The sequence below is a fragment of the Oncorhynchus clarkii genome, chromosome 9 (genome assembly GCF_045791955.1).
Source record: "Oncorhynchus clarkii lewisi isolate Uvic-CL-2024 chromosome 9, UVic_Ocla_1.0, whole genome shotgun sequence".
Lineage (NCBI taxonomy): Eukaryota > Metazoa > Chordata > Actinopteri > Salmoniformes > Salmonidae > Oncorhynchus > Oncorhynchus clarkii.
The window spans coordinates 63,304,830-63,319,368 of record NC_092155.1 but is presented as its reverse complement, the minus strand read 5'-3'; the positions used below and the strand labels follow the sequence as shown (position 1 = coordinate 63,319,368).

At 43.5% G+C, this 14,539-nt stretch overlaps 1 protein-coding gene across 1 annotated transcript in view; it reads right to left on the bottom strand.

Moving 5' to 3' along the window:
• The window catches only part of LOC139416721 (plexin-A2-like), a 466,777-nt gene that overhangs the window by 99,389 nt on the left and 352,849 nt on the right, over positions 1–14,539 (bottom strand). The window contains exons 19-22 of the mRNA XM_071165718.1: positions 14,229–14,372; positions 13,238–13,472; positions 8,271–8,413; positions 7,233–7,501 (exon numbers count right to left, since the gene is read on the bottom strand). Of these exons, the coding sequence (XP_071021819.1) occupies positions 7,233–7,501; positions 8,271–8,413; positions 13,238–13,472; positions 14,229–14,372 (791 nt within the window). The remainder of the gene's footprint in view (positions 1–7,232; positions 7,502–8,270; positions 8,414–13,237; positions 13,473–14,228; positions 14,373–14,539) is intronic.

Genomic DNA, 14,539 nt, shown 5'->3' with positions numbered 1-14,539 from the left:
CTCTATAGTAAATGCTCCTCTTTCACCTAAGCTTCCAAACTAACCCTGATTCAGATGACCTTCCTACCCATGCTAGATTACAGAGACATAATTTATAGATCAGCAGGTAAGGGTGCTCTCGATCGGCTAGATGTTCTTTACCATTCGGCCATCAGATTTGCCACCAATGCTCCTATATCACTGCACTCTATACTCCTCTGTAAACTGGTCATCTCTGTATACCCGTCGCAAGACCCACTGGTTAATGCTTATTTATAAAACCCTCTTAGGCCTCACTCCCCCCTATCTGAGACATCTACTGCAGCCCTCATCCTCCACATACAACACCTGTTCTGCCAGTCACATTCTGTTAAAGATCCCCAAAGCACATACATCCCTGGGTAGCTCCTCTTTTCAGTTCGCTGCAGCTAGCGACTGGAACGAACTGCAACAAACACTCAAACTGGACAGTTTTATCTCAATCTTTTCATTCAAAGACTCTTACTGACAGTTGTGGCTGCTTTGTGTGATGCATTGTTATCTACTTCTTGCTGAACTGACTTGCCTAGTTAAATAAAGGTTACATAAATAGCCCATGTGGGTGGCGTTCTCTGACCGTGTAAACCAGGTCTGGGGCTGTGGCGGTCAGTAATAACTCATACTACATGGTCACACACTACTACAGAACTACTGCTCCTCCTGCTGCCTCAGATACTGGGCCTACATATACTATAAGTCCCAAATGGCACCCTATTCCCTACAAAGTGCACAACATTTGACCAGACCCCTATGGGCCCTGGTCAAAAGCCACACACTATATAGGAAATAGGGTGACATTTAGGACACACATATAGAGATAAAACATTTTATCTACACTTCGCTAGGGCTCTGGCCAAAAGTAGTGCACTATGTAGGAAATAGGGTCCAATTTTCCAATTTGCACCCTATCTGTGTGGGCTGAATGGGATGGATGACTGGACTGTCACAGTGGGAGAGATAGTAGCTGCTAAAGTCTCCATGTGGGCCATTGGGAAGTGTATGACTGAAATGTAAAGTAGCGTAGAGGCTCCTGATGGGTTTCAGGGAAGGGAAGTGTAGATGTATCTCTACAGGTGTGTCCTAAATTGCACCCTATGTATATCAGGAAACGGGTGATCTTTGGCACACAGTCACAGACTACATCAGTAGAGGAAGCGATGGAAGGCAGAGATGGACTAATTCATTAATAATAGGTAGAGATGGTTCAGGCCTAAACATAATAACAGGCTCAGCCATCCTGTTATCAACTGCTAATTGATGAGCTGCCATCAGAGCAGAACAGAGCTGTCCTATTCCTCAACCATCCCTATTAATGACAACAACACATTACTGTGGGTTACACATATGTTCAATTTCAGTCACTATGAGGATTTTCTTTTGCTTATGACTCAGCTCGCTCCTCTCTGTGTCAGCCAACAGTACCTTTGCCACAATGAGCCACAAGAAAAACGTCAAGAGAAAAGAAACAGTGTTTCAAATTGGTAATCCTTTAAATTATTTTGAAGAAATGGAAGGTAATGAAAGGAATATTCAGGCCTGAAGGCCAGACCAGCAGGACTTAAACCATTGTGTTCCTAATGACGGGAGATAAAGGAAACCACGGGGCAGCTAGGAGTGTGTCGGGCTGGCGGCTGGCAATTTAAATAACATAACAGTATAATCCAGGTCATTTGCCTCTCCTCTTCTCTCCTCTCTCTGTTTGTCGTCTCTTCTCTTCTCTTCTCTTCTCTTCTCTTCTCTTCTCTTCTCTTCTCTTCTCTCTCTCTTCTCTTACTTCTCTCTTCTCTCTCTCTCTCTCTCTCTCTCTCTGTCTCTTCTCTTCTCTCTCTGTCTCTTCTCTTCACTCTCTGTCTCTTCTCTTCTCTCTCTGTCTCTTCTCTTCTCTTCTCTTCTCTTCTCTCTCTGTTTACTTCTCTCTTCTCTCTCTCTCTCTCTCTCTCTCTGTCTCTTCTCTTCACTCTCTGTCTCTTCTCTTCTCTCTCTGTCTCTTCTCTTCTCTTCTCTCTCTCTTTTCTTTTCTTCTCTCATCTCTCTATCTTCTCTCTCTTCACTTCTCATCTCTCTCTCTTCTCTTCTCTCTCTGTCTCTTCACTTCTCTCATCTCTCTGTCCCTTCTCTTCTCTCCTCTCTCTGTTTGTTGTCTCTCTCTTCTCTCCTCTCTCTCTGTGTTCACTTCTCTCATCTCTCTGTCTCTTCTCTCCTCTCCTCTCTATGTTGTCTCTCTCTTCTCTTCTCTGCTTGTTGCCTCTCTCGTCTCTTCTCTCCTCTCTCTCTATGCTCACTTCTCCCCTCTCTCTGTTTGTCGTCTCTATATTCTCTTCTCTTTTCTCTCTGTCTGTTCACTTTTCTCCTCTCTCTGTTTGTCATCTCTCGCTTCTCTTCTCTGCTTGTTGTCTCTCTCTTCTCTCCTCTCTCTGTTTGTCATCTCTCTCTTCTCTTCTCTGCTTGTTGTCTCTCTCTTCTCTCCTCTCTCTGTTTGTTGTCTTTCTCTTCTCTCCTCTCTCTGTTTGTTGTCTCTCTCTTCTCTCCTCTGCTTGTTGCCTCTCTCTTCTCTTCTCTCCTCTCTCTGTTTGTTGTCTCTCTCTTCTCTTCTCTTCTCTTCTCTTCGCTTCTCTTCTCTCCTCTCTCTCTCTGTTCACTTCTCTCCTCTCTCTGTTTGTCGTCTCTCTCTTCTCTCTCTGTCTGTTCACTTCTCTCCTCCCTCTGTTTGTTGCCTCTCTCTTCTCTCATCTGCTTGTTGCCTCTCTCTTCTCTTCACTTCTCTCTCTGTCTGTTCACTTCTCTCCTCTCTCTCTCTGTTCACTTCTCTCCTCTCTCTGTTTGTCGTCTCTCTCTTCTCTCTCTGTCTGTTCACCTCTCTCCTCTCTCTCTGTTCACTTCTCTCCTCTCTCTGTTTGTCGTCTCTCTCTTCTCTCTCTGTCTGTTCACTTCTCTCCTCTCTCTCTCTGTTCACTTCTCTCCTCTCAATTCAATTCAATTCAAGGGCTTTATTGGCATGGGAAACATGTGTCAACATTGCCAAAGCAAGTGAGGTAGACAACATACAAACTGAATATATAAAGTGAAAAACAACAAAAATTAACAGTAAACATTACACATACAGAGGTTTCAAAACAGTAAAGACATTACAAATGTCATATTATATATATATATACAGTGTTTTAACAATGTACAAATGGTTACATTTGCCTCTCTCTGTTTGTCATCTCTCTCTTCTCTTCTCTGCTTGTTGACTCTCTCTTCTCTCCTCTCTCTGTTTGTCATCTCTCTCATCTCTCCTCTGTCTCTCTGTTGTCTCTCTCCTCTCTCTGCTTGTAGTCTCTCTCATCTCTCCTCTGTCTATCTGTCCTCTCTCTCCTCTGCTTGTTGCCTATCTCTTTACTCCTCTTTCTGCTTGTAGTCTCTCTCATCTCTCCTCTATCTGTCGTCTCTCCCCTCTCCTCTGCTTGTTGCCTATCTCTTTTCTCCTCTCTCTGCTTGTAGTCTCTCTCATCTCTCCTCTATCTGTCGTCTCTCTCCTCTGCTTGTTGCCTATCTCTTTTCTCCTCTCTCTGCTTGTAGTCTCTCTCATCTCTCCTCTATCTGTCGTCTCTCCCCTCTCCTCTGCTTGTTGCCTATCTCTTTTCTCCTCTCTCTGCTTGTAGTCTCTCTCATCTCTCCTCTGTCTATCTGTCGTCTCTCCCCTCTCCTCTGCTTGTTGCTAATCTCTTTTCTCCTCTCTCTGTTTGTAGTCTCTCTCATCTCTCCTCTGTCTATCTGTCGTCTCTCTCCTCTGCTTGTTGCCTATCTCTTTTCTCCTCTCTCTGTTTGTAGTCTCTCTCATCTCTCCTCTGTCTATCTGTCCTCTCTCTCCTCTCCTCTGCTTGTTGCTAATCTCTTTTCTCCTCTCTCTGCTTGTAGTCTCTCTCATCTCTCCTCTGTCTATCTGTCGTCTCTCTCCTCTGCTTGTTGCCTATCTCTTTTCTCCTCTCTCTGCTTGTAGTCTCTCTCATCTCTCCTCTATCTATCTGTCGTCTCTCTCCTCTCCTCTGCTTGTTGTCTATCTCTTTTCTCCTCTCTCTGCTTGTAGTCTCTCTCATCTCTCCTCTGTCTATCTGTCATCTCTCTCATCTCCTCTGCTTGTTGCCTATCTCTTTTCTCCTCTCTCTGCTTGTAGTCTCTCTCATCTCTCCTCTATCTATCTGTCGTCTCTCTCCTCTCCTCTGCTTGTTGTCTATCTCTTTTCTCCTCTCTCTGCTTGTAGTCGCTCTCATCTCTCCTCTGTCTATCTGTCATCTCTCTCATCTCCTCTGCTTGTTGCCTATCTCTTCTCTCCTCTCTGGAGATGGTTTTAAGGCGGACTCTGACAGTTTTGCTGGTCCCCTGCTAACCCATGCATACGCCTATAAAACGATACAAAGACGGCAGCCTTTACTCTAGTAAAAGAGTAAGAGGACTCTATATTTAAAGATATAGTACATGGCCCTGAGTCCTGTCGAAAACAATCTAGATAGGAGACAGGAGACAGAAAGAGAAAAGTAAAGTAGAAGCTACTGCTGAATGTTTGATGAGGAGCCAGAGCTCAGTGGATAAGTGAGACTGACAGTGGTACAGTCGTGTACTCTCAGACTGATTGAGATTGGGATGGGGGGGGGGGGGGGGGGGGGAGAGTGAGACAGACCACTGTAACTGACTCAGTGAGCATAGCCTTGCTATTGAGAGAAGACAGGCTTTGTGCACACTGCCCAAAAAACGAGGTGGAAACTGAGCTGCACATCCTAACCTCCTGCCCAATGTATGACCATATTAGAGACATATATTTCCCTCAGATTAAACAGACCCACAAAGAATTCAAAAACAAACCCAATTTTGATAAACTCCCATATCTACTGGGTGAAATACGACAGTGTGCATCACAGCAGCAACATGTGTGACCTGTTGCCACAAAAGGGCAACCAGTGAAGAACAAACACCATCGTAAATACAACCCATATTTATGTTTATTTATTTTCCCCTTTGTACTTTAACTATTTGCAAATAATATGACATTTGTAATGTCTTTATTATTTTGGAACTTTTGTGAGTGTAATATTTACTGTTCATTTTCATTGTTTATTTCACTTTTGTTTATTACAGTGCCTTGCAAAAGTATTCGGCCCCCTTGAACTTTGCGACCTTTTGCCACATTTCAGGCTTCAAACATAAAGATATAAAACTGTATTTTTTTGTGAAGAATCAACAACAAGTGGGACACAATCATAAAGTGGAATGACATTTATTGGATATTTCAAACTTTTTTAACAAATCAAAAACTGAAAAATTGGGCGTGCAAAATTATTCAGCCCCCTTAAGTTAATACTTTGTAGCGCCACCTTTTGCTGCGATTACAGCTGTAAGTCGCTTGGGGTATGTCTCTATCAGTTTTGCACATCGAGAGACTGACATTTTTTCCCATTCCTCCTTGCAAAACAACTCGAGCTCAGTGAGGTTGGATGGAGATCATTTGTGAACAGCAGTTTTCAGTTCTTTCCACAGATTCTCGATTGGATTCAGGTCTGGACTTTGACTTGGCAATTCTAACACCTGGATATGTTTATTTTTGAACCATTCCATTGTAGATTTTGCTTTATGTTTTGGATCATTGTCTTGTTGGAAGACAAATCTCCGTCCCAGTCTCAGGTCTTTTGCAGACTCCATCAGGTTTTCTTCCAGAATGGTCCTGTATTTGGCTCCATCCATCTTCCCATCAAGTTTAACCGTCTTCCCTGTCCCTGCTGAAGAAAAGCAGGCCCAAACCATGATGCTGCCACCACCATGTTTGACAGTGGGGATGGTGTGTTCAGCTGTGTTGCTTTTACGCCAAACATAACGTTTTGCATTGTTGCCAAAAAGTTCAATTTTGGTTTCATCTGACCAGAGCACCTTCTTCCACATGTTTGGTGTGTCTCCCAGGTGGCTTGTGGCAAACTTTAAACAACACTTTTTATGGATATCTTTAAGAAATGGCTTTCTTCTTGCCACTCTTCCATAAAGGCCAGATTTGTGCAATATACGACTGATTGTTGTCCTATGGACAGAGTCTCCCACCTCAGCTGTAGATCTCTGCAGTTCATCCAGAGTGATCATGGGCCTCTTGGCTGCATCTCTGATCAGTCTTCTCCTTGTATGAGCTGAAAGTTTAAAGGGACGGCCAGGTCTTGGTAGATTTGCAGTGGTCTGATACCCCTTCCATTTCAATATTATCGCTTGCACAGTGCTCCTTGGGTTGTTTAAAGCTTGGGAAATATTTTTTTCTCCAAAACTTCACAACAGTATCTCGGACCTGCCTGTTGTGTTCCTTGTTCTTCATGATGCTCTCTGCGCTTTTAACGAACCTCTGAGACTGTCACAGTGCAGGTGTATTTATACGGAGACTTTATTACACACATGTGGATTGTATTTATCATCATTAGTCATTTAGGTCAACATTGGATCATTCAGAGATCCTCACTGAACTTCTGGAGAGAGTTTGCTGCACTGAAAGTAAAGGGGCTGAATAATTTTGCACGCCCAATTTTTAAGTTTTTGATTTGTTAAAGAAGTTTGAAATATCCAATAAATGTTGTTCCACTTCATGATTGTGTCCCACTTGTTGTTGATTCTTCACAAAAAAATACAGTTTTATATCTTTATCTTTGAAGCCTGAAATGTGGCAAAAGGTCGCAAAGTTCAAGGGGGCCGAATACTTTCGCAAGGCACTGTATCTACTTCACATATGTTTCCCATGCCAATAAAGCCCTTAAATTGAAGAGAAAGAGAGAGAGCGAGAGAGAGCGAGAGAGAGAGAGAGAGAGAGAGAGAGAGATGAGACTACAACTCTCTATCTTGGCTCATAATTCAAAGGATACTAAACAAGTACTTGTTGCTAGAAATTCATATCTTGCCATTGTAAATGAAGTACATATTACATATGACATATTACGACTTTTGATGAATGGAATCAATACAAGTGGTAGAATGCACCTCTCTGATCCACACTCCATCTATCTATTAACAACATCCTCCCACTGTTTTCCAACTCCACTATCTACTTCCCCTCCCATTCTGCCCACAGCAGATGTGCTCATACTGCATGTGTGTGCATAGATGTGTGTGTCTGTGCATACATGCATAATGCATCTGTGTGTGTGAAAGTGTAAATGTTTATGTATGTGTGTGTACATGTACAAGTGTGTATGAAACTGTATGTCTCTTACCTGCGCAGCAGCAATTTGGGGTGGTTCTTGCTCTCCAGGTTCTTGTCGATGAGGTCAGAGAGCAGGTGTTTGAGCACGTCGGTGGCGTACTCCAGTTTGCCCTGCAGCGCAGTCATGATGAGAGACGCCACGTTGCCGCGGTCCCGCATGGAGAAGGAGCGTTGGAGCTCCAGAGTTCTGATGAAGGTTAGCAGAAACACCTTGTTGTTGATGAGCTGAGCGAAAAGTTTCAGAGCCTTCTCTGTGCTCAGCTGGCCGTTACCTGACACCTAGGAGATACAGGACAGGATGCAAAGGGTTAACATGCCACATGACAACACATGGTTTCTGTGTTAAGAGTTCTACTTTAAACAACTTCATACACACCCAGATTGTTCCATGCGTGACAGAACTGCACTACTGCTTTTCTTACGCTCAGTTGATCATAAAGGGGCATTGTGAGGCGCTAGCATACAGTACTTTCTGCTGTTCCTATTGGACCTTTATTCCTCCCACTATCACACCATATCACCCTCATACAGTCAACAGGCTGACCCTAATAAGCCTGCATACGTTGTCCTGTTACCCATGTACCCTAATAAGTCAACTCATCCAGCAACTCACACCCACCCTGTACTCCCCTATAAAGAATAGCAGTGTATTAAAGGGACTCTGTGGAGTGTGTTTCAGTCAGTCTGTCCCAAGTAGAGGAGGTCTCAGGGCTGCCAGCGAACAGGACATTACCCACTTCATTACTCCTGATGAAGGACGCGCTGGTGGGTGAAATAGACGCACGTCGGGATACTGTACTGGGACCTGCGTGTGTGTGTGTGTGTGTGTGTGAGAGAGAGGCCAGAGAGGCAGAACGACATACGAGTGTCAGTTTCCCCCTGGCACTGTGGTGCTTAGGAGGGCATGCTGCAGGGGTGGAGTGGAAGCTCTCTCTCACTCTCCTTTTCCTCACTCTGTCTCTCCTTTCCTCATTTCTCTTTCCCTCTCCCATCCCCCCTCCATACTTTTCTTTGTCTACTTTTTCTCTCCATCTTTCTCTCTCCATACCTCCAGTTCTCTGAGAACAGGGTGGTCCTCGATGCCAGGGAAAAGGACTCTCATGGCATAGGTCCGGTAGTCCAGGTGGGGGATACCAGCTCTGTCCAGATCACTGGTCAGCTCGTTGATGTCCGTCTGCAGCTCAGCAAAAGCTGGAGGAGGTTGGTAGAGAGAGGAGAAATTAACCGCACTGTTAGTATGGATCAACTGATTTCAGACCTGCTGGTTTAATTGAAACCATAGATCTCCATGTATTAGTATGTATGCCCACTAGCTGTGGTGACCCCCCCCCCCCCCCCCCCACGCACACACACACACACACACACACACACACACACACACACACACACACACACACACACACACACACACACACACACACACACACACACACACACACTTCTGGTGGCCAGTAAATTGGCTGTACTGTATAGTATCTGAGCTCCGGTGTGTTCCCTGCTGTTAGGGGCTGCAGGTGAGAGCTGGTTAATTGGTCCCTTCCTGACTGAGTCCTGCTGGGCCTTGCTCTGCCCTGCGGTTGTCCCCTTAGCCTCTCTGCAGCCAATCACAGTCATATCTCCCCCATGCCTACAGCCTGCTCCCCAACACCCCTGCTAGCCCAGCCCAGGGCCCAGGGCTCAGGCATACACCCCTGGAGGGGAACCCAGGTACCTAGCTGCCCCTCGAAATCCACCCTTGGTGCCCTACACTCTTCCTGAACACAGATGCTGTTTAAAACATGACCATTCGGTGTGTCTCCTCGCCTGTGTGTGTGTCTGCTTAGAGTATCTGTCTGTCTGTCTGTATGTGTCCAGGGCTTTAGCTCTATAAGCCCCATGTAGCTGTGTGCTGCTCAGCTCTGTTCACACCCCCCAGCTGGGCCCTACAACAGACATAGAGCAGACCTCACTATGAACCTCTCTACTCTGCCACAGCCCTGACACAACCCAGAGAAACAAGACAATGACATTTAGAGGATATAACCTTCTAGTATACTATGTCTTCTATATGTCCTATCTTTGTAATTCTGTTTGTTAGAGTTATTCTATGTGCTGTATTTCTGTATGTTAGAGTTATTCTATGTGCTGTAATTCTGTATGTTGGAGTTATTCTATATGCTGTTGTTATTCTATGTGCTGTAATTCTGTATGTTAGAGTTATTCTATATGCTGTAATTCTGTATGTTCGAGTTACTCTATGTGCTGTAATTCTGTATGTTAGAGTTATTCTATATGCTGTTGTTATTCTATGTGCTGTAATTCTGTATGTTGGAGTTACTCTATGTGCTGTAATTCTGTATGTTAGAGTTATTCTATGTGCTGTAATTCTGTATGTTGGAGTTATTCTATATGCTGTTGTTATTCTAAGCGCTGTAATTCTGTATGTTAGAGTTATTGTATGTGCTGTAATTCTGTATGTTGGAGTTATTCTATGTGCTGTAATTCTGTATGTTGGAGTTATTCTATATGCTGTAATTCTGTAAATTAGAGTTATTGTATGTGCTGTAATTCTGTATGTTGGAGTTATTCTATATGTTGTAATTCTGTATGTTGTAGTTACCCTATGTGTTGTAATTCTGTATGTTAGAGTTATTCTATATGTTGCAATTCTGTATGTAAGAGTTATTCTATATGTTGTTGTTATTCTAAGCGCTGTTATTCTGTATGTTAGAGTTATTGTATGTGCTGTAATTCTGTATGTTGGAGTAATTCTATGTGCTGTAATTCTGTATGTTGGAGTTATTCTATATGCTGTAATTCTGTATGTTAGAGTTATTCTATATGCTGTAATTCTGTATGTTAGAGTTATTTTATGTGCTGTAATTCTGTATGTTGGAGTTATTCTATATGCTGTTGTTATTCTAAGCACTGTAATTCTGTATGTTAGAGTTATTCTATATACTGTAATTCTGTATGTTGGAGTTACTCTATGTGCTGTTGTTATTCTATGTGCTGTAAATCTGTATTTTGGAGTTATTCTATGTGCTGTAATTCTGTATGTTAGAGTTATTCTATATGCAGTTGTTAGTCTATGTGCTGTATTTCTGTATGTTAGATTTATTCTATATGCTGTTGTTATTCTATGTGCTGTAATTCTGTATGTTAGAGTTATTCTCTATGTTGTAATTCTGTAAGTTATATTTATTATATATGCTGTTGTTATTCTATGTGCTGTAATTCTGTATGTTGGAGTTATTATATATGCTGTTGTTATTTTAAGCGCTGTAATTCTGTATGTTAGAGTTATTCTATGTGCTGTAATTCTGTAGGTTAGAGTTATTCTATGTGCTGTAATTCTGTATGTTGGAGTTATTCTAAATGCTGTAATTCTGTATGTTAGAGTTATTCTATGTGCTGTAATTCTGTAGGTTAGAGTTATTCTATGTGCTGTAATTCTGTATGTTGGAGTTATTCTAAATGCTGTAATTCTGTATGTTGTAGTTACTCTATGTGCTGTAATTCTGTATGTTGGAGTTATTCTATGTGCTGTAATTCTGTATGTTAGAGTTATTCTATATGTTGTAATTCTGTATGTTGTAGTTATTCTATGTGCTGTAATTCTGTATGTTGGAGTTATTCTATATGTTGTAATTCTGTATGTTGTAGTTACCCTATGTTCTGTAATTCTGTATGTTAGAGTTATTCTATGTGCTGTAATTCTGTATGTTAGAGTTATTCTATGTGCTGTAATTCTGAGTGGTAAAGCTGTCTTCAGGCTAGCTGGAGGGAATACATACAGTAACTTGCCTGTTCTTCCTCTGGGCCCAAGGTTCAGAGGTCAGCTGGTGCAGTGAACAGAAGCGTGCCCTGTCTGTACTATGGCCCACCAGGGGTGTGTGTGTGTGTGTGTGTGTGTGTGTGTGTGTGTAGACCGCAGAGCTCAGCACTAACCCAGATTTATTAGGCTTTAACGAGGCCTGCCTAACAATCTCAAATGAGGCCATGCCTTTACAACAAACTCTGAAACAGACACTGCCACACACACACAGACTGAACAGTGTGTTTAATCAGTGTGTGTAAGTCAGTGTGTGTAAGCCAGTGTTTGTAAGTCAGTGTGTGTAAGTCAGTGTGTGTAAGCCAGTGTGTGTGTGTGTGAGCCACTGTGTGTAAGTCAGTGTGTGTAAGTCAGTGTGTGTAAGTCAGTGTGTGTAAGCCAGTGTGTGTAAGTCAGTGTGTGTAAGTCAGTGTGTGTGAGTCAGTGTGTGTGAGTCAGTGTGTGTAAGCCAGTGTGTGTAAGCCAGTGTGTGTAAGTCAGTGTGTGTAAGCCAGTGTGTGTAAGTCAGTGTTTGTAAGTCAGTGTGTGTAAGTCAGTGTGTGTGTGAGCCAGTGTGTGTGTGTGTGAGCCACTGTGTGTAAGTCAGTGTGTGTAAGTCAGTGTGTGTAAGTCAGTGTGTGTAAGCCAGTGTGTGTAAGTCAGTGTGTGTAAGTCAGTGTGTGTGAGTCAGTGTGTGTGAGCCAGTGTGTGTAAGTCAGTGTGTGTAAGTCAGTGTGTGTGAGTCAGTGTGTGTGAGTCAGTGTGTGTAAGCCAGTGTGTGTAAGCCAGTGTGTGTAAGTCAGTGTGTGTAAGCCAGTGTGTGTAAGTCAGTGTGTGTGAGTCAGTGTGTGTGAGTCAGTGTGTGTAAGCCAGTGTGTGTAAGCCAGTGTGTGTAAGTCAGTGTGTGTGTGAGCCAGTGTGTGTGTGTGTGAGCCACTGTGTGTAAGTCAGTGTGTGTAAGTCAGTGTGTGTAAGTCAGTGTGTGTAAGCCAGTGTGTGTAAGTCAGTGTGTGTAAGTCAGTGTGTGTGAGTCAGTGTGTGTGAGTCAGTGTGTGTAAGCCAGTGTGTGTAAGCCAGTGTGTGTAAGTCAGTGTGTGTAAGCCAGTGTGTGTAAGTCAGTGTTTGTAAGTCAGTGTGTGTAAGTCAGTGTGTGTGTGAGCCAGTGTGTGTGTGTGTGAGCCACTGTGTGTAAGTCAGTGTGTGTAAGTCAGTGTGTGTAAGTCAGTGTGTGTAAGCCAGTGTGTGTAAGTCAGTGTGTGTAAGTCAGTGTGTGTGAGTCAGTGTGTGTGAGTCAGTGTGTGTAAGCCAGTGTGTGTAAGTCAGTGTGTGTAAGTCAGTGTGTGTAAGTCAGTGTGTGTAAGTCAGTGTGTGTAAGTCAGTGTGTGTAAGCCAGTGTGTGTAAGTCAGTGTGTGTAAGTCAGTGTGTGTAAGTCAGTGTGTGTGAGCCAGTGTGTGTGTGAGCCAGTGTGTGTGAGCCAGTGTGTGTGACCCAGTGTGTGTGTGCCTGTGTGTGTGTGTGCCTGTGTGTGTGTGTGTGTGAGTGTGTGTGTGTGTGTGTGTGTTTGCGTAAGCCAGTGTGTGTTAGCGATAGACAAGCACCATGTGCATTTAGTGTGCCACGATCAGCATCAAAAACAGGGTCAACTAAACAGCAGAGACTGTGTGTCTGTCAGACAAAACCTGACTCACTAACCCAGATTCACAATAACTTGTATTACATTATACAACACATACCACCAGTTATTTACGTATTACACAGAAGCATCAATGTGTGTCTTTCATGTGATTATAACATGCCTTAGTGGAGCCCAGCTAGCTAGCTCAGTCTTAAACCCTACAAGGAAACTGGAATCAAAGTGTCTCAAAATAGCTATGTAGAGCAGAAGAGGACCAAACATAATTGCTTAACTCTTCACAGACATTTTGAGAGACTGATTTCAGTTTCTGTACCTGTGATGACATGACTTTGTTGCTGATGGAGGATAAGGATATAGGCTAGTGTACATGATTAGCGACTCTGGGCTGAACTGACCTTCCGTAACCCTAAGTTTTTGCCTAGCACTACACAGTCTAGACCAGGGTTAGTTTGTGAGAGTTGCAACTAATAGTATGTGGTTTATTTGCTGAATGTCTATGGATGTTTCCCTAGATGCATTTCAATGTTACTGATAGCCAACTAATAGTCTGTGGTTCATTTGTTATCTAAATAAAGTGTTACTCACCTTCCTTGCACTCCAGGGCGACCCGGGACTCCAGGTTGTCCATCTGCATCTGCAGGCGCTTCAGGGTGAGGTCATTCTCCCGTGACTTGCGTTTGTATGCGATGAGGACGAGGATGACGATGATAAGGAGAAGGCCTCCGCCGGCGGCGATGGAGACGATGGCGGGAAGGGTGAGCAGGCTGTCTGACAGGATGTGGACCGCCCCTGGAGATACGTGGAGACCGCCCACCTGGACCTGATATATATACACACACAGTATATTAAAACACACACACACACACAGTATATTAAACACACACACACAGTGTATTAAACACACACACACAGTATATTAAACATGCACACCCATAGTATATTAAACATACACACACACACACACACACACACACACACACACACACACACACACACACACACACACACACACACACACACACACAGTATATTAAACATACACACATGCAAACACACACACACACACACACACAGTATATTAAACACACACATGCAAACACACACACATAACAAACACACAGGCACACACACACACACACAGTTCGATTCAGTTAAATAAACCCATACAGCACACAGACACAGTGTGCATAGACACACCCACCCAGACACCCAGACACCCCGACATGGAGGACAGTGAAGAGTGAAGTTCTGGGGGCTTGAACTCAATAAGTGAGAAGACTGGTAGAAATAATTGCAGTGGATTCTTGCAGAACCTTTTGACAGCCAGAGCCCAGTTACACTGCCGTGTCTTTGACCTGTTTCTCTCAGCTGAATGAACAACCACAAGTGCAAAAATAATGGAGTTTACAGGTCAAACGTTATGGAAAATAAATCACAGACACTCTGACACACAGAGACAGAAAAGAGAGACAGGAGGAGATGGTGTGCGTCTGTGTGTGTGTGTGTTTGTCAGTGTCTGTTTCAGTGTGTGTTTCTGTGTTGTTGTGTGTGTACTTGGACAGACTGATTGAGGTACCATGACTTTGTACTGGCCCGTGAGGTTGGGGGGCTCACACAGCAGCTGGGTCTCAGACACAGTGACTGAGCAGGGGGTCTCCCCAATCAGTACAGTGTAGTTGAGCTTCACCCCCCCTGAGGCCGGGGGCACCAGGTTTTTGCCCTGTGGGGGGAGAGGAGGGGGATAAGGAGGGGGAAATATAGCAAAGCTCAACTAAGGTAATATGAAGCCCCTCAAAAATAATCATTGGTTGTTATGGTGCAGTAATGATGACACAGTTATAAAATGACATTAAAATAACCTAAACCCTCTCTTGGTTTCTACAAGCT